At 45.8% G+C, this 26,650-nt stretch overlaps 1 protein-coding gene and 2 long non-coding RNA genes across 5 annotated transcripts in view; 2 read left to right on the top strand and 1 right to left on the bottom strand.

Moving 5' to 3' along the window:
- Positions 1-533, bottom strand: part of CD34 (CD34 molecule) — a 58,734-nt gene extending 58,201 nt beyond the window's left edge. For both annotated transcript variants that reach the window (XM_045536128.1, XM_045536129.1), the window contains exon 1: positions 155-533. In XM_045536128.1, the coding sequence (XP_045392084.1) occupies positions 155-518 (364 nt within the window). In that variant the 5' untranslated portion in view covers positions 519-533. The remainder of the gene's footprint in view (positions 1-154) is intronic.
- The window catches only part of LOC123626897, a 43,360-nt gene continuing 16,710 nt past the window's right edge, over positions 1-26,650 (top strand). For both annotated transcript variants that reach the window (XR_006731058.1, XR_006731057.1), the window contains exon 1: positions 1-311. This is a non-coding gene — a long non-coding RNA (uncharacterized LOC123626897). The remainder of the gene's footprint in view (positions 312-26,650) is intronic.
- On the top strand, positions 1,222-4,821 carry LOC123626899. Its single transcript, XR_006731062.1, has 3 exons — positions 1,222-1,255; positions 2,884-3,057; positions 4,502-4,821. It is a non-coding gene; the product is annotated as an uncharacterized LOC123626899 (long non-coding RNA).

Raw genomic sequence — 26,650 nt, forward strand, 5'->3', positions numbered from 1 at the left:
GCAGGGCCAGATGACGCTGGAGGGCCTTAAGGCCATTTGAAATGTTGACTTTCTCCAAGAGCAAGGGGAGCCACTACAGGGTCCCAATGTGGCCTGATTTGCTCTTCACTGGCAGACTCCATGGCCTTGGACAACGTGCTTCCGGTTTTCTCACCTGTGCCTGGCTGAGTCCAGAAGTTGTTTCCGGCTGAGCCCGACACTTCACGCAGTGAGAGGACGCAGTCCGCAACCCCGCTACCCGGGCTCTCTGCAAAGGGGACGTCCCCTTGGCCCTTCCCGACACCCCGGGCCTCCGGGCCAGTGCGATTTCTGTAAGTAAAAGCCGGCGGCGACCTTGCTCTCAAACTGTGGCCGGATGGGCGAAAGGTGGACCAGCGGAGGTTTTCAGGCCGTGCAGATGGGAGAGGCTGGCCGGGACGGGGGTCTGGGGCCAGGTGTGCGCGGTCTGTCGCCGCTCTTGTCCTGTGGCCTCCAGCGGGCCAGGGAATCCTTCCTAAGCCCTGCAGCCACAGCCGCATCTCACTGCCTGTTATCGCGTCTCTGGGGCCTCTCAGGAAGGTTGTCCGGCCCGGACGCCTGAAATCCGCCCATTGTTCCCTCCAGGGACCGCACGGCCACAGGCCAGGGAGGGCGGCCGACAGCAGCGGGACGGCCTGGGCAGCCGGAAGCGCTTGTCAGGCGCGGGGCCAGGGCGGCCTCTGGTCTGCGCAGGCGCGGGCCGGGCCTGGCGGGGAAGGCGGGCGCTGGCGGCGTTCTGCGGCCCGTGGCTGCCCTCTCGTGGCAGTTGGGCGCCACTGCAGGGCCGCTTCCCCCGGCCGCCGGCGGGGGCGGGGCAGTGGGTAAAGCAACCCGGGGAGCCCAGCCAAGCGCTGTGTTTTTCCAGCTCCGCGCCGGGCCCGGGGAGCCCTGCGTGTTTGTTTGGTGGGAGTGGATTACTGGGAAACTGGACGGAAGGTACCCTGCACATCGGCATGTACCGTATTGTTTGGGAGTCAACAGCCTATAAAGTAAATGTCAGGTGAGGGCAGTGCTGGGAACCACCGCCCGCCCCCGCCTCCCGGCCTGGGCGGCTCCCTGACCTTGACCTTGAGCGAGGCATCGCGGGCAAATCCGCGCTGCTGCTGGGGGAGAGAGGGAGGCGGCGGGGGAGGCGTCAAGACTCTAAAATAGGAGCCAGCTCACACATTCCACCCCCGGGGTTGCACACGGGGGATGCCACCCCTTCTGCCCACCCCACGAGGACATAACATACCCGGTGAGTCACAATTCCAGGGAGGCCAGCTTTCTGCAAGGTGGGGTGAGGGTGGAGGGGCCGCTCAGGGCCCACCCAGTCATAACGGGGTCTGAAGGGCGACCCCAACAAGGGCGCCTGAGAAGTGAACCTCCACTAGGGAATGACAATAACGTGTCCTTTTCCTCTCAGGGAACCGCGCTGCGCGTAGTTCCCGTTAAATTCATCTTCACGAGCTGGGTGTGGCTGAGCCTGCCCCTGTCTCCCGATTCTGAGTTATCCTTGAACTTTTGGGTCCCACCCTGTTCTCATCTCAAGCGGTCCCTTTGGAATGTGTTTCCTCTTGTCCGGGATTTAAAGATTGGGCCTGCTCAAGTGCGTGTTGAAGTCCCTAATTCCACCTGTATTTTCTGGGGCTGTCTGCCAGGAAGCAGCTTCTTTGGGAATGTCCCTCTTTTTCATGCCCTCCCAGCCCTCTCATCACGGGACTCCATCCCGTTGTTGGACGTCATCCGGTGCCACCAGGGAGGGCTTGGGTGCCTGGGTTTTTGGTGTCAGGAGAGCAACTGCAGAAACGAAGACACGACTGACAAAGGTCTTGCTGCCTTTGGCAGGGTCATGCACTCCATTCGAGGATATTCCTTTCTCTAGCCTCCACACCCTCCCCCTGGCTGCAGGTCCCAACCCCATCACGTCTGCATCTGTATAGGTTATCAAAGCCCCTCATGACCATGGAGGAAGAAGTCAAGGACACAGCATGGACTCAGTATGGTGACATGATGTCCCACGTTCTTCAAGAAATGTCTAAATTAGGTGACCTCATTGGAGATCGGGCACGATACCCTTGTCACACAGAGGGGCAAATTGAGATCCAGAGAAGGGAAGTTTGTGCCTGAGCTGGAATTAGTTCCCAGGTCTCCTGACACCCGGTTCTTTCATTTATTGTACACATTTCTTGAGGACCCACTATGTGCCAGGCATTGTTCTAGGTGCTGGGGATACAGTGTGAGCAAAACGAAGTGGCTGTATAGAGTTTGTATCCGCTAGCGATGTGGTCCCCTACCCCCAGGCCAGCGCACAGAGGGTGGGCGAGCCAGGGGAGCTTCATCTGTATTTACAGCTCACATCACACCTGAGCTCCACCACCCCAGGCCTCTCCAGCCACCACCACCCCCATCACCCCCCTGACCCATCCATGAAAAAAGTGTCTTCCACGAAACCTGTCCATGGTGCCAAAAAGTTTGGGGACCACTGCTCTAGTGTGTATGTGGGCGATTGTGGGTATACATATGAACAGATTTACTCCCTAATGTCATGTAGTTGGCAGTGTGACGATGCTCTGTGCTGCTTTTCTTCTATTTTTGGAGGGAATGAGGCTTGGGAGGAGATGTTCACTCACATGTTTGCTCATTAAATAAATACTAGTGGAGGTTTAACCGTGTGCTAGGTGCCACGGGGGACACACATGTATAAGAGCAGGCTCTGCCTTCAAACGCATGCCACTCAACTGGGCAGATAAGGCATAGCTCTTAGCATCTGTACGTGTATTTCTATAATTTTTATGCTCATTGTTTTCCTCTCCCAATCTCTTCCAAAAGGGAAGCTTGTAGAAAACTCTGATTCTGAAATGGTACAAATCCCTTTCCCCAAAGGTGTCTCACTCAAATCCAGCTGCTGCTACTGACTTATTGATGGCCACCATCCAGTGGCCTTGGGGAGGCAGTGGGCAGCCCAGCCATGGCCTGTAATAAGGAGAGACAACTCAGCACCTGCCCTGCAGTGAATAATAGAACAAAAAGCTGCCGGCGCCTGCAGGATCAAAGCGCGTGAGCAATCAGTGTCTCTGGTTAAATAGATCAGCAGAGGGGCTGGGGCAGCCAGCAGATGCCATGGAACTTTTTGGGAGAGAAGTCTGGACTACGGAGGGACCTTCAGCTGGGGAGAGGATTTTAGGACCTTAGAAGATGCTCTCCTGTGGCTCTCTCCTGTCATTGTTCCCTAGAGATGGGGGACTCTTCTCTCTATCCTCCCTCTCCACCACTCCTTCCCCTAAAGCCTAAAAAGATGAGGCAGATGAGGCAGGAGGTGATGGGGCAAAGAATTACTGTACCAGGAGGCAGGAGACACTGGCTCTTTGAGAGTAGGCAACACTGAATTACTTCCTGGGCCTCAGTCTCCCCATCTGTAAAATGAGGCTGAAATATGGTCTCAACCTTTCTGCCCACTTTGGTAAACTGTATTTCTCTGAAAGAGGCAGAGAGGCTCTGTTGCCTTTAGGCTCCCTGTCCACTTACTTCTAGGCCAGGTAGAATTGCCATAGCTACTCCGTGTCCATCCTCAAACTCTGTCTGCAAACTGCCATCTCTTGGGGAATCAGGAGGAAGGCAGGTAGGAAGTCTATATTATTTATTCCCTCCTTCCACCTGCTCCCACTTGCTGGTGGAGAAACCAGCAACAGCCTTAGAATAATTTGGGAGGGGGGTGGATTTTAAAAATGCAAAGAATATTTCAAGATGTTAATGTTTGTGCCTTTAAATGTGTAGACAGTTCTAGAGTAGGAGACCCTGATGGTGTGGTGCTCTGGGGAGCTTTGCAGATGTTTAGAAGAACCCTAGGGTCCTTGACATGTTCTGAGAATCACACCCTGACTGCTGCTTGTGAAAATATGTGTGTGTGTGTATGCGTATGTGTGTACCCAGAGACAGCCTGAGTCCTGATCCTTTTGTCTTTGCTCCTGAATAAGCCAGTGGGGGAGGTAAGTGTATAATTAGAGGGCAAATGTATCAGGAAATAACTTGCATTACTAGTGGAAAGTCATTGAAAACCCTTCCTTTTGTGTGTGAGCGCAGCAGCCTGAGGGCAAGTGAGGAGTCTACAAGCAGAGGGGGAGAAAATCAGACTGCTATTAAAGAAGCTTCCGTGTTTGATATAGATGCAATGCACAGGTCTACACAGAGCATGTGGATGCACACGCACACAGACACAAACACACAGCTCCTCGAGGGTGCCACATACATCCATGTGATGGCACACCTGCACACATGAGTACAGCTGGGCATCCTCACGGATACATTTCAGGATAGGGTAGAGACCCAGTGTTAAGGGTTAAACCGTGTCCCCTCCAAAAGATATGCTCAAGTGCTATCCCCTGGTACATGTAACTGTGGCTTAGTTGGAAATAGGGTCTTTGCAGATATAAACAGGTTAAGATGAAGTCATACTGGGGTAGGGTGGTTAACCCTAATTCAATGTGACTGGTATCCTCAACAGAAGAAGAAAATTTGGACACAGAGGCACAGAGGGAAGATGGTCATGTGAAGATGAAGGCGGAGATTGGAGTTAAGTATCCGCAAGCTAAGGAACTCCTGGGGCTCCCAGAAGCTGGAAGAAACAAAGATCCTTCCCCCAGAGACTTCGGAGGGAGGATGGCCCTGCAACATCTTTGTTTTGGCCTTCTAGCTCCAGGCCTGGGAGAGAATACATTTCCGTTGTTTTAAACCCAGTTTGTGGTGCTTTATGGCAGCAGCCCTACGACACTATGACACCCGGATATGAAGGATGTGTGGTCATGCTTGATCTTGATTTTCAGTATGAATACAGACCCAACAAGTACTTTTGCAGCTTTCTTAGGATTTTCTATGTAGGCAATCAGAACACCTGTGAATATACACAACATTACTTCTTCCTTTTTAATGCTTATGCTTTTCATTTCTTTTTCTTGCCTTGCTGCACTGATTAGAGCCTACGAGGTGTCAGACATCTTAAGCCTGTTTTCTGATTTTGGGAGGAAACTATTCAGTCTTTTGTCCTGTCTACTTTTTAGCTACCAAAGCCTGTGCCATCGTGGGGAAATATTGCTCTATGGGCCAGCCGTGACGTGAGTGTAGAAATGGCGCAGTGACGGTAAGAACATTCTCCTGGGGAGGGCAGAACACACAATTAAGGAAGTGCACACCACATTCATGTCATCTTTGTCTGTATTTCCTGTGTCTCCCTGATGCTGCAAACTCAAGGAGTCCTGTGTGCACAGATCTTTATTCCTTCTGTCTCTCTTTTTCTTTCTCTTCCACCTGCAGCATTTATGCTTCCTGGCAGTGCCTTTCTCTTCATTCCCCCAATCTCCCCAGTTATGCACTCTTATACACACAAATACTCAGACACCCTCAAACCGCCAGATTCCATGTGAGAGACTGGAGAACCTTGGACCAGGAATTGATGGAGACAGAAAAGACCTAGAAGTGGTTGCTCACCTTGTTCCTGGGGAGTGTACGATTACTGATGGAAACAAAAGTCATTAGGAAGAGGGTAGGAGAACCCTTACAAGCACACCTGTCAGCACACACAGGGACAACGATAGGGAAGGGGACTTCAACAGAAGAGGAGCACCTGGGAGCTGGTGAAGTCCAACTTCTGTTGAGATGCAGAGACCACCCCAGCTCCTAATCCTTCCTTGATAAACACCTTGAATTGGTGAGATAAAAGTTTGAGGATGGGGAGGAGGTGCCGATTATAGCCTATATTAATGAGCTTTTTATGGCAGAAACAAAATTCATACTACCAGGCAAAAAGGAAATATTTTAGCTAAAATAACTAAAAAGTCCAGAGGGTAGATCTAGCTTCAGGTATAGCTGGGGGTTCAGGACCACAGCAACGTCCTCAGGGATTTGTCTCTCCATATCATGGGCAGGTGCTCTCCTTGTGGTAGCCACCAATAGCCTAAGGCTCCTATCCTACCAGATTAACAACCCCAGGAAGAATGAAGCTTTTTCCCCAATAGCTTTGGCAGAAAAGTCCTAAAGAAAGATGTGATTGGCTGGGTTTGGGTCACGTCACCATCTCTGATCCAATTACTGTGGTCAAGGGCACTGGGGATTCTGACCAGCCAGACCAGGTCTGGGGCACATGCCTGAAGAGGGGCAGGGACAGTCCCATCCAAACCACTGGGAATGTATTCCCCACAGGAAAGAGGGTTCCTTTACAGGAAGAAGTGGGAAGATCAGTTCTGGACAGGCAACACAATAGCACCCTACTGCCTAGTCTAAACCCTAACTCCGTATATGACTATCTGGAGCAAATTACTTATCCTAATTATGCATCAGTTTCTTCATCTGAAAGAGGAATAATATTCTTGGCTTACATAATATTTACACAATGATTAGCAAGGGGCCAATGGTCAAGAATGCACGCCGAGACGTAAGGGGGTGTTCTATTCAACTGTGGCCCACAGCACAGACATTCTCTTTGCGGGAAGCCCCGGATTAAGTGACTCCGTTCCCTGAGTCTCATTATGTTACTCACCAATGGAGGTAACAAATAACTGTTCTTGCAAACGCAAAGACACTGAGCAAGCAGTAAGGAGTCTCATTCCCGCCCCTCCCTTCCCCCACAAGGATGCCATGGCCAGATGCCTGTACCTTACAGCACGGTCCCCGAGGACACAAGGACAGGCATCGGGTAGGTGGGTCTTGGGACATGCACTATGTGGCCTTCTCTCCCCCACCCACCCCCACCCCATCAAAAGCACAAATAAGATTACAGAAAACACAGGAGGCAGCATTCGGAAACTTAAAGGATAAACGTGCGCGGGGTAATTGAATAACCTTCTGCTGAAAAACGAGCTCTCAGAGCTCATGATCAAGGCTATGCTTTATGACAGGGGCGCTCCCCGGCTCCCTTCGCAAACCCAGGAGGCCAGAAGCTTTAACCCTTTGGGAGGGCTCCGCAGAGGAAGGCAGGTTTGGCTTTATGGGGACTATTGTGGGGAGAGTCCAATGATGGAGTGAGGCTCCAGTGCTGGAGGGAGCCCCTTGTCACTGGCAGCATGCGAGCTGGGGACCGAAGGGCAACGTGAATCCTGTGATGGCCAAGGGCCTTATCAGCTCTGAGATTCTGATTCTACCATTAGGCGTTTTCAGACTCAACCATTGGAAATCTTGTGAGAGTGCACTGTCTCTATTTATTAGCGCCGGGCCCAGCACTGTGGAATAAACACACAAATAAACAGTGATGATATAGCAGATAGTTTATCTAGTGCCTTCCACATAGGAACTAATTCGATCCGCACAGCGACCATAGGAGGTAAGCACTGTCACTGTCCTGATTTTACAGTTGAAGAAACTGAGGCACAGAGTTTAAATAACTTGCCCAAGTTCATCTGCTAGTAAGGAGAGGAGCAGGATCCAGACCCACGTGACCAGAGAATATACGTATCTAAGTCTGAAAACGTGACAACACAATCCCTGCTCACTTGCATTCACCATCTTGGGGACAGCAGGGAATCTGAAGGCTTGAAAACCGGGGCACATTGTATGAGACCCAGAGTTGAGGGCTATCGGGCCCTTTTTGTCATCCCCCGCCTCTAAGGTCTACCCTCTCTCGGCCACCCTCAGAGGTGGCCGAGAATGGACATCGTCCCTAGAGCCATTACTCACGAATGTGCTGCACACCCCCCACGCCTCCAAACCCACCTCCCTCTCCCCTTTTTTCCCTTTCTCTGGTTGTCGTAATTATTTGGGAATTTACAGAATAATCCGTCACCAAGTCCTCCAGAACAAATTGAATGTCAGGTTTATAAAACAACCTAATAAAGCAGATGGCATTACCCGCTGGTAAATCTCTTTCCCGTTTCCTGCCCCACCCCCTCCCCACTTCAGTGTCTCAGAAAGCTGACAGATTATCCATTTACAGGCAGATTAATCCTGAACAGTATAAACATGGGGAGAAAATTACACTTTCTTGTCTCCATAATTGATAAGAAGGATGCATTAATCTATAAAGCCCGGAGGAAAAGACCATCTGTCTGCCCAGACAGTCGGGGGTGTCTGGGGAGGAAGGAGACCCGCCCATCTCTCAGTCTGTCTGTCTGTCTGCCTTTTTGTCAGAAACAACTTTCCCAGGGGCTGCCCTCCGTCTCCCTCGTTCTGGAAACTGGGCACCTGCAGCCTTAGACAGCCCCCATCCCTGTCCTTTATCTGGGAGGGTTCCAGGTGCCCCATTTCAGGACTTTAGGCCAGGGGCAGAGACTCTGCCACTTTCCTGCTTTCGTCTTCTTTCCAGAAGCTCCATCAACTACTGAGAAGTCTATAAACCCAGCTCTGCGGTGATTGCCTAAGTCTGCCTTCGGTATCCACCAGCTGGCCCTTAAGCAGATTCCAAGAGAAATTTGTTCAGTATGATTCTGATTCAATTCCCTCCCTGCTCTCTACTATTGCTTTGCAACTTTTTGCCAGTTTACACACTTCTCTCCCCCCTTGCCCCTCTTCTAGCGCCTTCCCTGTCGGAGGCAGCTGTGAGGCATTAATTGTCTCCTTGAGGCCTGCCGGAGCTGTCAGGAGATGCCCCACAAGCCAGTCTCTCTCTGCCAGGGATGGGGCGGTGTGAGGGTTTCCCACAGTAGACTCTGCTCCAGGACCAGCCACCCCTCCCAACGCAGAGATGACACTGACAGGGACGCACAGCACTGCCCCGGCCCCGCCTCATTTGGAGAATTTAGGGCAGTCTCCCTTTGTCAGTGGGCGTGGGATGGCTTCAGGAGGGATGGAAGGAGTGTGGCCGGTGGATGGGCTTATCTGGAGTGGGAGAGAGGGCCCAGGGGAGGTCCTGGCAGGTCCCCATCTGGCCAGAAGGAGCTTTTTGGCCAGTAGGACCCCGAGGAGAGAGAGAGGAGGAGGGAGCCAGCAGAGGAGACCATGAGAAAGAGATGACGAGAGAGGGAATAAAGGAGAAACAGAGGAGCCTATGGGGTGGGCATCTCTTGGGGTCTGGGGATCTCTGTTCCCTTAGCTTCTGCTGCGCTGCTTCCCCCAGAGCAGAGTGGAGGTGCTGCCTGCCCCCACCCTGCCCGCCGACAGGTGGGGCCCATTCCTGGTGCACCCCCCAACTCTGTGTGGCAGTGCACTGAGTGCCCACTGTCTTAATAAGTAGCCGAAACCTCTCACAGGTAGACCGTGCTTTGCAAACACTTCCCACCTTCCCGCCTGCCCCAGACTGCAGGCTGCATTGGCTGGGCTTCTTCAAAGAGGTGGACTGTGGGACGGAAAGCCATGGACTGAACTGTGGTCACCCAGGGCCACTTCTCTCTGCTGGGACTTGGTGGATGCAGAAGGGCTCCCAAAAATGTTTCGGTCTTTGCCTTGGAACTCAAAGCTCTTTGTGCTAATGACACATGCTACTCCTGGCTGAAGTCTGAGGATGGCCATAACCAGGGGTCCTCAGACTGTCTCTTAGAGCACTGATGGTGCTTGAGCTGTTCTTTGGGTTCCATCTGGAAGATGCTGGGTTAACAATGTTAAACAATGTTTCTGTTTCCTGTCTGTCTTTTGATATTTTTACATTTTTACTTTCCTTCTCTTCTCTACTCTGACTGATTTTGCTCCACCTCTTTCTGTTTTTTTCCTCTCTCCTTGTATATTATAAAGCATCGATTGTGGGTTTGATACAATCCCAATGAAACTGTAAATGCTAACTCATTTTGGTTTCCTGCTTTTCTTTTTAGAATAAGTGATTAAGTTCTACATACAATATATACATACATATATATATTTAAATTGACAATTATAATTTTAAAGGAGAAAAAAGGTTAGTGTCTCTGATTCTAGGGTCCTGCAAGCTTGGAGGTAATATCCGTTTGCATTTACTAATTTTAATAAAAATTATTACAACATGAATTGTAAAGTAATGATATGTAAATTAACTAGGGAAACCAACAAAGCACTCAATTTTAGCCCCTTAAATGTAGTAATTAATGCTGAACGAACATCTAAGGTTTGGAGGGTTAATTTTAATCAGTGTAAGCTTGGGTAACAAAATGAAAATTTTTACTTATGCTAGTTTGAGAATCTCAAACTTCTTCAAACAGTGAACTTGTTACTGTCTAAAGAGGCAGCTCTAGTGCTCTTTTAACAAAGACGCTGTTAACAGGGAAAGCTGGGTGTCTTAGTTCTATCCCTTCATCTTTCTAGAGCCACAAACCAGTATGAACCTCCCACATGCTGTCCAAAGAGCAGGTTTTTTTTTTAATTTTGTTTTTTAAATTTGCAAAGCCCTGTGGTAGACAGCCTCAGAAGACACAGAGACAGTAGGAAGTGCTATTTTTGCCCTTAAAAAAGACAAGTCAGAGTGAGAAAATGTGCCTTTCCTGAAGGTGTCATTAAGAACTTTTCAAAACAAAGCCAGCTAGTTAGAAAAAAAAAAAAAGTGCTGTGACAAGAAAGAGCACCAGAGAATGAAGAACTGGGTTTTGTATTTGTCACATCTCATAGTTGGTCTCACAGCATCTTCTGTGCTTAGACTGTCTGGTTCCCCCCTCTGTGTCCCATACATTCTTGGCATCCTTCCCCTTCACCTCCTTGGCTTGGTGGAACTGACTCCTCTTCTTCTTGGCTTCACTGTGTCTGTTCCATGTTTCTATTCATATCTTACTGAGTTTATTTTATTCCATGTTTGTGGATTCAAGATTCAAGAAGCTCAGTGAGCCCCAAACAGGATAAACTCAAGGAAAACCACACCTAGACTCATGATCAAAATGGTGAAAATCAAAGCCAGACTCTTGAAAGCAGCTAGAGGAGAAACTGCACATCACACACGGGAACACGAGTTCTAATGGCTGTGGATTTCTTCTGGACCCCTGAAGGTCAGAAGACAGTGGACCAACATCTTTACAGTGCTGGAAGAAAAGAACTGTCAGTGCAGAATTCTATAGCTAGCAAAGATACCCTTCAGGTGTGAAGTCAAACAAAGCTCTTATCAGAGGAAGGAAAACTAGGAGAATTTGTCATCAGAATATCTTTTCTGTAATAAATGAGAAAGGAAATGCATCAGAGGCTGAAAGAAAATGACAACAAAAGAAAACTGAGTTTTCAGGAATGAAGAAAGAGCAACAGAAATGGGAATGTCTGGGTAGATATGAGAGAGTTTTCAGTAAGTTTTTAAAAATACATATGACCATTGAAAGCAAATTTATAACATTATCTGGTGGAGTTTTCAGTGTATGAAGATATAATACAAATGACAATATAACATAAAGGTCAGTAGAAAGGAATAGCAAAGGAGTTTATATACTTGTAAAGTTTCTACGTTTTACTTGGAAGCAAAAATATACATATTGTAATCTCTAGAGCAACCACTAAAAAATAGTACAAGGAGATTTAGCCAAAATGTCAATGATAAATTTATGCAAAGTATTAAAAATTATTTATATTCTCCACAAGAAGGCTGGAAAGGGGGCAAAGAGGAACAAAAACAGAGAGGACAAATAGAAATCAGTTAGTAAAGTGGTAGAACTAAATCCAGCAATATAAATAAGTACATTAAATGCAGATGGTCTACACCCTTCAATTAAAAGGCAGGGACTGGTGGAGTGGATAAAAGGCAAGTCCTTACTATATGCTGCCTTCAAGAAACACACTTTACAAAGACACAAATAGGTTTAAAATAAATATATGCCATGCAAATAATAAGCATAAGAAGGCTAGAGTGGCTATTTTAAAATCAGATAAAACAGGCTTCAAGACAAAGAGCATTGCTAGAGATAAAGAAGGGCATTTCATAATAATAAAAGGTACAATTCAACAGGAAGATATAACAATTACAAATTTATATGAACCTAATAACAGAGCCATTCCAATCCTGGGAATAAAAACAATAAAAGGAAATAAACTTTATACATAACCTAGATGAATCTAAAATTGTTATATTGACTGAAAGAAAAGCCAGTAAAAAATAGTATATACTATATAATTCCACTTATATAAAATTCTGAAAAATGCACATTAATTCATGACAAAAAAAATATCAGTGGTTGATTAGAGATGGGGATGGAGGGAGGAAAGGATGTTGAAGAACATAAGAAATTTTTGGAAGTGACAGAAATATTTATTATCTTTATTTTGTTGATAGTTTTATTTGTATATGTAATTATCAAAAGTGAACAAATTTCACACTTTAAATATGGACAGTTGAGACTACTTCAGTTATAGCTTGATAAGGTTGGAGAAAAATGAATGCTTAAAAAAGTCATGAGTACCTACTAAGACTTTAATTCCAGTCTAATACTACGAGATTTTTCCTCTCATTTTCTATTTCTTTATGTGTACCTCATTCTTCCGTAATGATTCCCAACAGCATCTATCTATCTATCTTTATATCTATATACTCATTTTCTTATTGATATAATACATACAAAATAATTTTGAAATTGCTATATTCATACCATTACAAAGACAAAACTGTTAGATTAAGTTCAAAATTTCTTTGCAGTTTTTATTTTATTTGGAATTTGTCCCACTGAAGATGTGCAGTCCAAATACTATGTTCAAAAGTTACTTAGATTGATTTTTCCCTTCTCAATAGATACCTTATCAATTTGCTATACAGATAGGTTCATTTTTTTCTGTTTATATTCAATTTTAGGGTATTTTCCCCATGTTTGATGATTTAATTTTATTTTTTATATAATAAAATATTTACATGGGTCAAAAATCAAAACTAAACAAAAGGCACATTTAGAGAAATTTCTTTCCCTTTCTTAGCGTTTTCTTAGTGTTTCAACTCACTCCGTGCAGGTAACCAATTCACTGGCTTCTGATTTATCTTTTCTATGTTTCTTTTGCCAAAATGTGTGTGGATTCTTATTTTACCTTCTTTCTTACAAAAATACAATGTACTATCTATGATTTTTACTTCAAAATATCCTGGAAATCACATCAATTTACAGAGATATTCCTTTTTTATAGCTCCATATCATGCCATTGTGTGGATATGCAATGCCTTATTCTATTCATCTATCATGTATATGTACATAATAGATTCTTTCCAATATTTTGTTGTTATAAATAATACTATAGGTTGACCATCTTAATTCAAAAATCCAAACTTCACAAAATGCCCCCAAATTTGAAACTTTGTGAGTGCTGACATGACACTGTGGAAAATTCCACACCTGACCTCATGTAATGGATTGCAGTCAAAATGCCATCAAAACTTTGTTTCGTGCACAAAATTATTAAGAATATTGTATAAAATTACCTTCAGGCTATGTGTTCAAGGTGTATTTGAAATGTAAATGAATTTTATGTTTAGACTTGGGTCCTATAGTCAAGATATCTCATTACGTATATTCAAACATTCCAAAATCCAAAAAATTCCAAAATCTGAAGCACTTCTAGTCTCAAAAATTTTGGGTTAGGGTTGCTAAACCTGTACAGTGAATAACTTTGTGCTTATTTTGTTTCATATTTTAGGAAATAGATCTTCAATGTAAATTAATATATGTAGGATTATTGGATGAAAAGTTAAATCCATACATGGTTGTGTTAGAAATTGCCAAATTTTAGATATTGTATTAGATATTGCCAAATGCTTTCTGTGAGGTTGTTCCATTTTGCATTCCCCCAGCACTGAATTTGAGTGCCTATTTCCTCATATCCTTGTCAACAGAATGCTTTGTGAAGCTTTTGAAGTTTCACCAATCTTGCAGTGGCAAATGGAATTAACATGGTTTTAATTGGCATTTCCCTTATTCTGATGATACTTTTATATATTTGAGGACCATTTGTATATCTTTTTATTTGTTCCCTTGATTTTTAGGGGCTGTTTACATTTTAGGAATATTATCCCTTTATCTGTGATATGCATTGTAAATATTTTCCTAGTATATCATGTGTCTTTTGAGTTTGTTTATGGTGATTTCAGTCATGCAAAAGATTTTTGTTTTAATTTTGTTGTATTAAGCAATATTTTCTTTTATTGCTTCTGGATTATGAGTCATAATAAGAAAGACTTTTCCAAATCCCAGATTATAAGGCAATTCACCTGTTTTTCTTTAATACTTGTTTGGTTTCATTTTTGCATCATACACCTCCGATCCATTTGCAGTTTATCCTTGGTCGGGGTGTGAGGTATAGTTCCAATTTTATCCTTTTCCAAATGGTTACTTCCTTGTCTTAGAATTATTTATTTAAAAATCCATCTTTTCTCCAGTGATTTGAGGTGCTATTTTTTCATATAATAAATTTCCTTATGCACTTAGGTCTCTTTCTTTATCTTGTACTTTATTAGTCTGCCTACTAGTGCAGCAGTACCGCACTGTTTTAATTTTTGGAGGGAACTTCTGCTTAATTGGTAAGCTAAATCTCTTTATGTGTTTTGTAATTCTATTAAGTGAGCAGTTATTTCTGCTATATTATTTTATATTTTCTTTTTACTCTACACTTATTTTCTTTTTTCTTCTTTTATGTTTTCTATTGGATAGATCAAAGTAGCTTATGCTTATTTAAAAGTTTTATCTTCTATTTTTATTATAATATTATGGTGGTTGCCTTTAATTTAAGACCTATACTTCTGTTTATTTGCCTTGATAATGTCTACAATTTTAGTTTTGGGGGTTATAGATATGCTTTTTATTTTTCTTTTGTTTGGTTCTTGCTTTTCCAGGCAACAATAAACCTTACCAAGCAATTGGGTGATTCTTCCATAGTATTTCTCTTGCCGCACTTTCTTGAATTTATTTCTGTTTTTGAGTACTCTTCCAAGAGTGTTTTCATAATAGGATTGTGTGTGGCAAACCTTCTGAGGCCTTATATGCCTGAATATATCTTCCTGCATATTTACATGGCTTGCATATAAATGACAATTTGGCTGGATCTAGGTTCAACATTCTTTTTTCTTTAATGCTTTGAAAATATTTCTCTGTGTTTTCCTGTACTCCATGTATCATTCAGATGTCTGATAAATTACGAGTCTTTACTTTTTTAGACCACTGTTTTTTCTTTCTGAAAACTTTTAGAATTTTTTTTTCTTATCTTTGATGTTCTTGGTTTCACTAGACTATATCTAGGTGTGGGTTTTTCTTTATTCTATGTGGCACTCTGTAAGTCCCTTCAATCTGAAGTCCTTTGTCTTTTATTCTTACTGCTTCAAATATTTCCTCCCCTCCATTTATTTCCTCCTCATCTGGGAATTCCATTGTTTGGATATTAGTGCCTCTATTTACTTACTCACTTGTCTTAGCTTTTCTTTAATATTTTCTATCTTTTTATCTTCTGCTGCTGTCTTCCAGGAGAATTCCTCAGCACGATCTTCCCATTTATAAATTCTGTCTCCAGGGGTATCCCTTCTATTTGTTTCAAATATTATTCATATACAGTGTTTTTATTTGTTCCTTTTTATGACTGATTTTACGTGTTTCATATTTAATATTATCTCTTTTGTTAAGAATAGTTATTATGCTTACTTAAACTCTTGGTGCATCTGTCCCAATTATCCTGTGTCCTGGATTAATACCCTTCAGTTTGTTATCTTTCTTTTAAAATGATTTTATTCCTCGAGGCCAAAGTTTTTCGGCCTGTACACGTTTGTTCCCTTGGGGCTGTCAGTTATCCTATGTGGTAATGTGTAGTGAAGGAGGGTCTGAAATCCTAGTTTGCTACTTCCTGGTGAATTCCAGTAAGAGGAGGGGGATGAGCTCCAAGGCAGAGAACCCCTGGTTCCCTAGAAACCCTCTTAGTATGTCCCAGCAAGCTGCTGTCCCAGTCCCAATTTAGGAGCCCATTTCGAGGCTACTGTCTTACTGTGTGACGCCTCTGTCTGGTATTCTCCTTTGACAGAAACAGGCTTGGGAGGGGGCCATCCCCTCAGTCGATCCAGCAGCCTTGAGGGTTGGGGGTGCAGTGGGGGACGTAGGATGGTTGAGTGGTTACCCAGGGACAGCTGCCAGTCCACTTCTGGTCTCATCAGCTCTTATGCCACCAGGGTTTTAGGTTTTCTTTAATAATATTCTTGGAATCCCGGAGGCCTGGGATATGATGCTGCTTGTTCTAGGTGGACAGGGGTCATCTCAAGGTAGGGGCATGTGTGTGTGTTCGTGTGTGTGTAGGTGGCACAAGACCACAAATTCAGAGCAACTCCTCTCCCACTGGGGCTTTTCTCTCTACTATTCCCATTCACGTACCCACCTGTCCCCTCTGCACACATACTGGTTTTAAGTTTTCAGGAGCCTTCTGGGATTTCTCGCAGTTTTATCTTTGGACTCTCAGATCCGTGATTATTTTCTCTGCTGTAGTTTCCCCACGATTAATTTTGGTGGGTGGGAGCCAGCGGCCAGTGATGCTGGCACCACCGCCAGAGTCTGTGGTCCAGCTGGTGAGTGTGGATGGGAAGCACCTGCAGCCCTTTCATCAGACATCAAGCCTCAGCTGGTCCACTGGCCCACGAGGCACCTCTGAGTTCCTCCACCAAGGCACGGGGAGGTCCTGTATTCTCCCTGCAGGGCATCACCAGATGTAGCAGGGAACCAATAATGCAGCCTCATGCTCATTTATGTGCCCATCACCCTACACAATGGTTATATGCTCGGTGCCACCTTGGATGTGCCACATGCTGGGCTTCTGCTACACTGAAGCTTCCAGCCCCCACAGGCTAACCCGAGAGTGCACTACCGTCTTTCTAATATTCTTCATCTCCCCACATCTATACAGATGGTTCCATAATGTTTCCTTTAACCAAAACCTATATAGTTTTGTACAAACTCCTGTTACGACCTCTCTCCCTTTGCATCATAAGTATTTATGTTTCTGTCTCCCCAGCTGGAGAGTGGGTGCCCTTAGGGTGGGCATGGTGCAATATTTTTCCTTGCACTGCTCAGTGCCAAGGGCCTAGGGCTCGACATAAAATAAGCACCAGATAAATGTGTGTTGAACCAAATTGAGTAATACAAGTTAAAAAGAGATAAATGCCTTAAAAGAAGTGTTTGGGGGAGAAAGGCTTTATTTATGGTTTGGAAACATGGAAAGGTTTCTTAGGAAGGTAACATGGCAGGTTTTGACTGATGGAAAGAGGAGAATGCTCATGGTGGGGAACGAACGCCGTGAGCAAAGGCATGAAGATGGGAAAGTGCAGGATGTTTGTTTTCTCCTTTTCAGGGCAGGAATCATTACCTGGGCATCTTTGCAAACCCCTTGAACAGTGCCTTGGGCATAAGTAGTGTTGAGAATAAACTGCATGGAGTGGAATAAAACCCCCATCTCCCACTGTTTCCCTGTGAAGGCAGCCCTGGAGCTGGGGGTGCCCCGTGGTCATAGGAGACTCTAGGTCAGAAAGTAAAAGACCTTTCTTTGGTATAGACATATCCAAGATTATAGTATTTCACACCCTGAATCAGACAAGGTCCCTGCAGGAAATAAATAGGAGTAACACACATAGAGGAGGTAATTGAGGAGAATTCAAGGGAGGAGCTATTTACAAAGGGGTGGCTGTTAAAGGAAACACAAGGAACCTGGGACTAGCAAAGTCCCATCCCTAGGCTGTCAGGGACAAAGGGAGGAGCACTTGCTCTGTGTGAGAGAACTCGGCCTCCCCTAGGGGCATTGCCACGTGCTGTTTATGTACATGTGTACATATGTGCTCAGACAGGAGGGCGATCAGGGTGATCAGCCCTCAAACTTCTTTCTCCTCCTGCCCCTGGGGTGTCCGGCCAAACCCAACGGGAAGCCTCCAGGCACAGAGCAGGGTGGGGAAAGATGCAGAGGAGATCTGCAGATGCAGAATATTTAGCGCACATCCACTGTCTCATTTAACTCTCACGATAGATTTATTGTTGAGGAAAATAAGGCTGGGAAGGTTGACTTTCCCAGGATCAAAAAGCTACCAAAGGAAGACTGGGGTCTTCACTGCTTACAGGAGCGACTGGTGTGTGTGTGTGTGTGTGTGTGTGTGTGTGTGTGTGTGTGTGCTCACATGCGTGTGTGTCTGTGCTGGCAGGGGTAGGTGGTGAGGGCGGGGGCCACACAGCAGGCTGGAGCCCTCACGGGCCACTCAGAAATGAACTCCTGGAGGGGGCCAGCGAGTCTAGGGCTGGTGTTATGGATCAGGAACTTGACCATGGAGCTTGGACAGGCCCAAGGAAAGCAGAGAAAGGCGGGAAGCAGAGGGCTAGAGCAAGGGTTCTCAAACTTCATGATCTCAGGAGTCCTTTACCCTCTAAAAAACTATTAAGGACTCCAAAGATCTTGTGTTTATAGGGGTGGAATTTCTAACACAATATTCCTTGTGTTAGAAATTAAAATAAGAATTTTAAAAATACTTATTTTCAATTGATTTAAAAAAATAGTAAACATATTACATGTTAATAAAAATAACACACTTTTATTTAAAAAAAATTTTCTAAAAAAAGAGAAAACAGTGAGATGAGTGGCTTTGATTTCCATTTTTACAAATCTCTCTAATGTCGGACTGGCTTTTCCCATCTGCTTTTACCATCAATCTGTTGGGATATGTTGTTTTGGTTGAAATATGGGAAGAAAATCTGGCCTTATTCAGATATGTAGTTGGAAAAGGTAAGAGTTTTTAATAGTGTTTTCAGATAATTGTGGCTATTCATCTTTGATATTACATTTAAACTCGATAAATGATAGTTTTTTACAGATTATTTATGATGTGGAATTTGAAACCATATCAAGGAACCTTTTATACTTTATTTTATGTATTATATAAAAGGCATGAAAATACACTGGTGTTTCTCCTGCTTCCAGTGGTTCTTTTATTTATGCATAATCCTGTAGAATCATGCGCTGGACATTTGGAAAATATTATGTCACTGAGTTATGTAGATCTTCCAAATGTTGACACATTTCATTATACAAGATTAAAAAGAAAAAAAAAAAAAACAGAAAACATATTTGTTGCTATTACCACTGACCTCATCAGGAAAGATTTTAAGTTTTGGGAAGCTATCAAGTTCACGGTGGTGAACACAGATTTTCCAAAATCCTAATTTTCATGTGAAAGCTCAAATTTTATCATTGGCCACAAAGCTATCAATTGTTTTCCTTAAAGTGACAGGCTCGCTTTGTTCATGTTCAAGGCAATTTCTACCAAAAACACAAGTCTGAATAACCACAGTTTGTCAGCTGTTCTTTCAAATAAAACAGACGTATGAAAGGAGTGGCTGGTTCAGCTTAAAGCTCAAACGACTGCACAAGTGCTTCTTCCCTGAGGTGAGCACGGATGCAGCAGAAATACCCTATGCGTACGTCTCATTTAGTCACACGGGATATTAAAAGGGTTAAGATTTAATAAAATTAATGATTTCTACTACTTCATAGAGAACATTCTTAAATAATAATGGCTTTTCAAAAAACCACGAGTGTGTGATGAGGGAAGAATCAAATGACTGTTATGCTTGATCTTAGCCAAAAGTTCGAGAAGCGATTTCCAATGACTGTTGAGTATTAGATTTCGGTGCTCTTGCTTGGTTCATGTGGGTGGCAACAGTTTCACCTACCACCGCCTTTGAGACCCCCCAGGGCAAATGTCAACACCACAAAAAGGACAAACGATGTCTTAAAATTATTATAAACATGTTTTGACCTTGTTGACCTCTGAGAGTGTGTCAAGGAACCCCAGGGGACTGTGGGCCACACTGTTAGAGAATCACAAACGGGTGACCATGAGGACGGAAAGCAACTGCACGTCCTTCCCGGGGGTGGGGCCGTTGCTGCCCACACAGACCGCAGCATCCAAGGCGGGTGGTGTGTGCGCCAGGGCTTAGGCCACCCCTGTCTGAAGGTTACCCAGGTTCGAGGACACAGCCTCAATAGAGAGTGGGGACCAGAAATGAAGCAGAGATTGTCTGAGGCAGCAGTTGGCAAAAGAAGAAGACCCAGAAAAAGCGCTGGGTGGGCTGTGCTTTTAGAAGTCACCCTGAGGACACTCTGGCTGAAGGTGTGCTGAGGTGACTCTGGCCCCAGCCCTGCCTTCGCCCCCCAGCCTCCTTTAGACGCACGGAAAGGGGGAATCTTCGAGGAAGTCCTCCCCCAATCTAGGTTCAAACATCGGAAGAGGAGTCAGGAATTAGTTTTGAGGATCCGGATTTAGTTCTATTTTAATTTAAAATCTTACGGACATTTTACTCTTGAATGACATGGGGTTGAACTGCACGTGCACAGTTGACCAACGTGCACAAGGATTTTCTTCCACCTCTGCCGCCGCTGAGACAGCAAGACCAACCTCTCCACTTCCTCCTCCGTCTCAGCCTGCTCAACGCGAAGACGTCAAGGATGACGGCCTCTTCCGCTTAACAAACAGTGTGTTTTCTCTTCCTTGTGACTTTTTTAATAACATTTCCTTTTCTCTAGCTTACTTTGCTGTAAGAATATGGTATACAGTATGCATAACATAGAAAATATGTATCAATCCACTGTCTATGTTATCAGGCTTCTGGACAACAGTAGTTTATATTAATAGTTAAGTTTTTGAGAGATCAAAAGTTATACACGGATTTTTGACTGCATGGAGGGCCAGTGTCCCTAACCCCTGCACTTTTGAAGGGTCAACCGTACTTGTTTACGAAGCAGAATCCTCATATATACAACCCTAGCTGGTTCTTAGGTCTGATGACTCATAGTTCCCACCTATGTTTTGTCTGTCCCTTCCTGTCTCCCACCAGAAATTCCTGACACCCTCCTCTTCCGCCCCCATGTCAATCCACTTCCCTCTTCTGCTTTAAACTTGGCTCAGAATTCACCTCTTCCAGAAATCTTTCTCCATGACTCCTCCCTCTGCCCTCCCTTGTAGAAACTTCACTCTGATTCATTTTTAATTCGTTTGGTGCTCATTCCCTGAACACCAGTGTGTGCTAGGTACTGTGTTGAGTGCCTTATGTATGCTGTCTTTAAATATTTTAATATGCGTCACTCCTTTCCTCCCCCCCCTCCGATGGCTCTAACATCCAATCGAACAGCAAGCCCGGTTGATTTACCTCCCATGCATAACTTACATCCTTCTCCCCTCCCTCTCCATGGCCACCCTCCTAATCCAAGCCATTGTCATCTCCTGTGTGACAGCATAGCCTCTTTCTGGTGTCCCTCCCAGCGCCCCACCCCCTAGAATATAAGCTCCCCCAGGGCAGAACTTGTATGTCGTGCTCAGCGCTCCATCTCCGGGGCCTAGCCCAATCCTGGCTTATGGTACCTGCTCAAAATGTACTTTTGAAGGAATGGGTGAACGAAAGGAGTGAATAAACAAAGGAATAATAGCCATTCTGCAGACATAGCTATTGGGACTTATTAAGTAATGTGACCCTGATCTCATGGTCTCACTGTGGAAAGGGACACACTGAGGTTCTAGCCACGTGTGGGGGTCGCTAGAGCCTGTGGTCTTTCTGCTCCCTGCACTGCCTTGGCATAAACTTGCTTCATGCCGGAGTCATAAATGTGCCGTTTCTCCCTCTGTGCATTTCTGATCACCCTAACTGACTGTGGGTTCCGTGAGGGTGGGAATGGTGGCGAACGTTTGCTTAGGTGCATGGACCCCAGAATTGCCTGTGTTTTGAGGGAGGAGACTCAGGCTCCCGACTAGGGTGCATAAGTAGTAGTTAGTATTAGTGACGCGATCCTTGGAATGAGGAATTCCGTCTCACTGGAGCTGGCTTCCCAGTCAGTAAAGTGGGGAGGGTGACGTCCTCATCTGTCCCTCCGAGAGGCTGAATTAGCAACATGAGTTTTTCATGAAACAGAACTGAGTTTAAATCTCAGTTTTGTTAACTTTCCAATTTGGGTAAGATGCCTAAGCTTCCGGAGTCTCAGATTTCTTAGATGTAAAAAGCAATGGTATTGTCTGCCCTTTAGGATTTTCAAGGGCAAAGACTGAGATAAAACGTGTGAAGTGGCTGGTGAGCATGCCCGACAGTTAGTAGGTGCTCGCTGCATGCTGGGAAGCCACTAGATCATACAGTGTCACTTACCAGTTACTGCTTTGTATTGTTAGTTCCCTTTTATAAAATCTAAGGCAGTTCTGTTTCCATAACTAATGCTAGATTCTTGGGGGTCTCAGATGCAGGAACTTGAACCTACTAAGCAGCCAGTAAGTCTCACTGGATTGTCTAACTTGGAAATGGTTGTGTGTGTGAGTGCATAGAAGTGTGAGTGTAGGCATATGAGTGCGTGTGCACACACACGTGTGCTCCCCGGGGAGCGCCAGAGAGGCTGTGAGGGTCTGTGGGGGTGGGAGGCAGGACCTATGGGTAGCACAGGAATAGATGGGAGTGGGGGCTGGGGTTGGGGCACAGGTGGGTGTTTTGTGCCCACTTATTCTGTATTTGCTCATCCCCCATCTGCTCTGAGCTCTGCATGCCACACCCTCAGTAGGGCTGGGGATGTGTGTGCGTGCACGAGAGAGCTGGGAGTCAGGGAGCAGAGTAGGAGCACATACAATTGCACGTTCTTTGTTCTGTTCAATGGCTTCCCCTGCTCCCACTCTACACAGACCCCAAAGAGTTGTTTTCTTGTGCTAGCCTGGCCTGCCCATTCCCACAACCCAACAGAAGGACTGTCCCCACATGGCTTTTGCAAACCCAGGCCTGGTGACAATGCAAGTCGCCTTCCCAGCACCTCTTCCTCCCCTTGCTGTTGCCACTTTGCTTTGGCAGGTGTGAAATATTAATTGCCTCACTGGGGACTGGGCTCTTTCTGTCTGTCGTGTCTGACCAGAATATCATTCTCTCCTGCAACTATAATTACGGGGTGGGGGAGGGGGGCCAAGTGGGGGGGACTGCAAGGTAGGGAGGGGCTGCCAGTGAGCGAGGGGTGCTGAGTAGGGGCTGCGGCTTTTTTTCTTAATCGCCTCTCGCCTGTCTGTTAATTAGGAGCCGTGCTTTGCTACATGCTGTGATATTTTGGTTAATTATGAAAGAGAAAAGGACAAATTTGTCACATCTTTTGTTTTCGTTCCACCACGTCTCCTGGTGACAGCGGTGTGAAGGCTGATGACTGCTCAGGCGGCAGCGCCAGATGCTCACCCACTCCCTGGCGAGGGGCAGGGCTGGGAGGGGCCTGCGGGGCAGGAGGCGGCCAGGAGGCACCGGGCAGACGGGCGGGCACGGGGCCAGTCTGGGCAGAGTTGGCCGAGTTCACGGGGTCAAATAACGTGACTGTGAAATGGATGCGGCGAAGGAGCCTGGAGCCCCGCTGGAGGGAGGAGGAGGGGACACTCATCCCTGCACCACTGTCCAGTGTGGGTGGTCGGCCCTAAGCTAATACCCCGGGGATCGCTGTCCAGTGTGGGTGGTCGGCCCTAAGCTAATACCCCGGGGATCGAGGCTGAGCCGGCAGATGCAGTCAGAGCAGGCAGGAAGGCTGGTGAGCCCTCCTAGGATCTCGAGGAAGTGGGGGGCACGTTCATGTTGTAGAGTGAGGCTGAGTAAGACACGGTGTGACACTCCACCAGCCCATGGGGAGCCGCCACCCAGGGGGTGTGAACGGCTGCGCTCGTTCTCCCTGCTGCCGTTCACTGCCTAAGGCCTATTTCAGGTCCCAGCTTACACGTGACACCTCCCTACACGTGTACACACACACACACACACACACACACATGCATGCACACATGCACACGCTCCATCGGGGTCCCCATCTTCGGCCTGTGAGGCTACTGAGCTTCTCCCACGTGACGGTTAGTTTTGTGTGCCAATTTGACTAGGCTGTGGAACCTAGTTGTTCGGTCAAACTCCAGTCTAGATGTTGCTGTGAAGATATTATTTTGTACGTGATTAACATTGACAGCCAATAGACGCTGAGTAAAGTATTAGTAGATTACCCTCCATCACGTGGGTGGGTCTCATCCCGTGAGTTGAAGATCCTGAGTGACAAAGACTGAGGTTTTCTGAAGACGGCGACATAGAGATCTTCCCTGAGTCTCCCACCTGCTGGCCCAGACTGCAGATGTCAGACTTGCCGGCACAAACGCGTGGGCTAGTTCGTTAAGATCGATCTCTGTATCTCCTGTTGGTTCTGTTTCTTTCTGGTGAACCCTGACTGATACACATCTCTGTGCGCCTGCTCGCAGACTCGCCTGATTCCCGGCCCGGCTCCTCCCCTGGAGTGTGAGGACGGACACTAAATTGGGTCCTCTGGACGCAGCATCCCCCCGGACCTAGCACGGGGCCTGCCTGTAATAGCCCTTAATAGGTATTTGCTGCATAGTGAATGAATTCATCTGGGAAACAGGAAAGACCTACATCCCCAACCCAATCAAATAACCCTCCAAAGCAGCACCGGCCGCTCCTGACTTATAAATAGGTTTAGTTCCAAAAATTCATTTGAGTTAGTTGTCTGAAGCTTTTTCCCATAACAACAAGGATATCAGTGCTGGCTCGGCTCCTGGGCCGTCTGCCAGAAACCTATTTCACCCATAGTATAGATTAAGTACTGTGCATTTGCCGTGAAAAATAGTAGAAAACAATACTCTTGCAAGGCTAGTAATTAGAAGAGAAATATGATAGTATTGAATAAAAATAGGTGAAATTTTTCATTTAGAATATTGGAGTTTGAGGAAAAATGCTTACAAAAAGGATGAGCGAGTAGAGAGAGACGAATGGAAAATCTGAATGGAATTTCTGAGTATTTTTAAGGGCTTTGGAAGTCGGTGGGACTGATTCTCTACGTGATTTAATTTCTGCTCAAAACTCACGGTCGTTTCTCCCCCCTCCTACTGCTTTATAGTTAAGGTTATTAGTTTGTTCGTACATGTAGCCCAATAAAGGGAGTAAGAAATCACAGAGTGCTTGGGGGACAGGGGGAGGGAGAAAAGAGGCACAGAACTGAAAAAGGAGGTATGTCTATGTGGGAATGAGATTGTCCCAGGTGGCATTTGCTGAGCCATGAGGGGTGACAGCGGAGGAGGGGAGATGGAGGGGTGGACGCCCGGGCTCCACAGGGTTCCCAGGGGATGTGGAGGAGATGCCAGGTCAGATAGTTCCCCGGACCGGCCACCAGGAGGCACTGCTGTTGTGTTTTAGCGGAGGGCTGGGGGTGGGCAGCCTTTGAGGGGCTGGTGGGGACAGCAGGAGAGGAGGAGTGTGGTGGCCATTTCCAAGTTGCGGGTCAATCCTGCAAAGGTGCTCTCCGTTATGAAGATCCAAATGAGGGATGTGGACCACAGATGGCCAGAGAGCCAAAGGAGGGAGAGGGGATGGTGGGAGACTGCTGAGGTGGACCTGGGGCTGGCCTGCTGAGGGGGGCAAGGCCCCGGAAGCTAAGGGGCCAGGGTGAGCTAAGCCCCTGGGGAGGGAGGGAGCCTGTGTGTTTGGGGACAGGGAAATAGCTCCAAGATACTGACTTTGTGATATCAAGCAACAGAAATGAGGATGTTAGGATGGGGAGTTTTTTGAGTTTTTAGTTTTGGGATTTTTTTTGTTTTCTTGTCTTTTTGTTATTTTTATGAGGGAGCAAGATAATGAGTCTTAAAAAAACAAAACAAAAACTTATTTATTTTTCAATAAATTTAGATTTACAGGAAAGTTGCAAAGACAGAATTCCAATGGAGCCTTCACCCAACTTCCCCTAAGGCTAACATCTTGCATAACCACAGTACATTGGCCAAAACAAAGAAATTAACATTGGCACAATACTATTAAGTAAACTATAGACTTCACATTAATGTCTCTAGCTCTCCCACTAATGTTCTTTTTCTGTTCCAGGATCCAGTTCAGGATACCATGTTACATGTAGTCACCTTTCCTCTCCTCCAGTCTGGGACAGTGTCTCAGTCTCTCCTTGTCTTTCATGACCTCAACAGTTCTGAGGAGTCCAGGTCAGATCTTTGGTAGATTGTCCCCCAGTTTGGGTTTGTCTGATGTCTCATGATTTGAGTGAGGTTGCGGGTTTTTAGGAAGAATACCACAGAGGTGCAATGCCCTTCTCATCCTGTCCTATTGGGAAGCACGAGACATTCACCTTATTTATTGCAGAGCCCTACAAGGCCCTCTCTTAGGGTGGATTCAGCCTCCTCCTCCAGAATAATCTAGCATTTCTGCCTTCTTATCTAAATAAACTAGAAAAGCTTCCTTGCTCAGGAAAAACTGCACAATTTACCATCCCTGGGTTCTCCACTGAAAAGTTACTATTTTCCCTTTCCATACTCTGCTTGTTGGAAACTAGTCACTAAACCCAGCCCCTAGTCAAGGAGATGGAAATTAAGCTCTCCCTCCTGGAGGAAAAGGGGGTAAAGAATTTGTGCAGATACATTAAAACCACGCAGTAATTAATATCTATTTTGGAGGGAGATGCTTTGAAGCTATGCAAATATTCTATTTTGATGAGTTCATTATTGGGACAGTTGATTGTGCTGTGACTATAGGACAGAAGACATTTTTAGGAGGGAGGTGGAGACCCAGGACAAGAGTTCTGGGGTGGCCCCTGGGACTCAGGACTTACATGTGAGAGCCAGAGAGGTCAACTCTTTTGCCTGTGGCCAGTCACCCAGAGCCGGGACTGGAACTGATTGTTGAGGACCTGGCAAAAGCATGAACAGAGGTTGCTGTGACAGTGGTGGTGGGACAGGTGGGGGTGCAGCTTTTGGGGGAGGAAGGCGTGATTGGCACTGGATCCTAGTAGTGAACTCTTGGCCAACTTCTGTAGGAGAAGGATGAGG

Source organism: Lemur catta, chromosome 23 (genome assembly GCF_020740605.2).
Source record: "Lemur catta isolate mLemCat1 chromosome 23, mLemCat1.pri, whole genome shotgun sequence".
NCBI lineage: Eukaryota > Metazoa > Chordata > Mammalia > Primates > Lemuridae > Lemur > Lemur catta.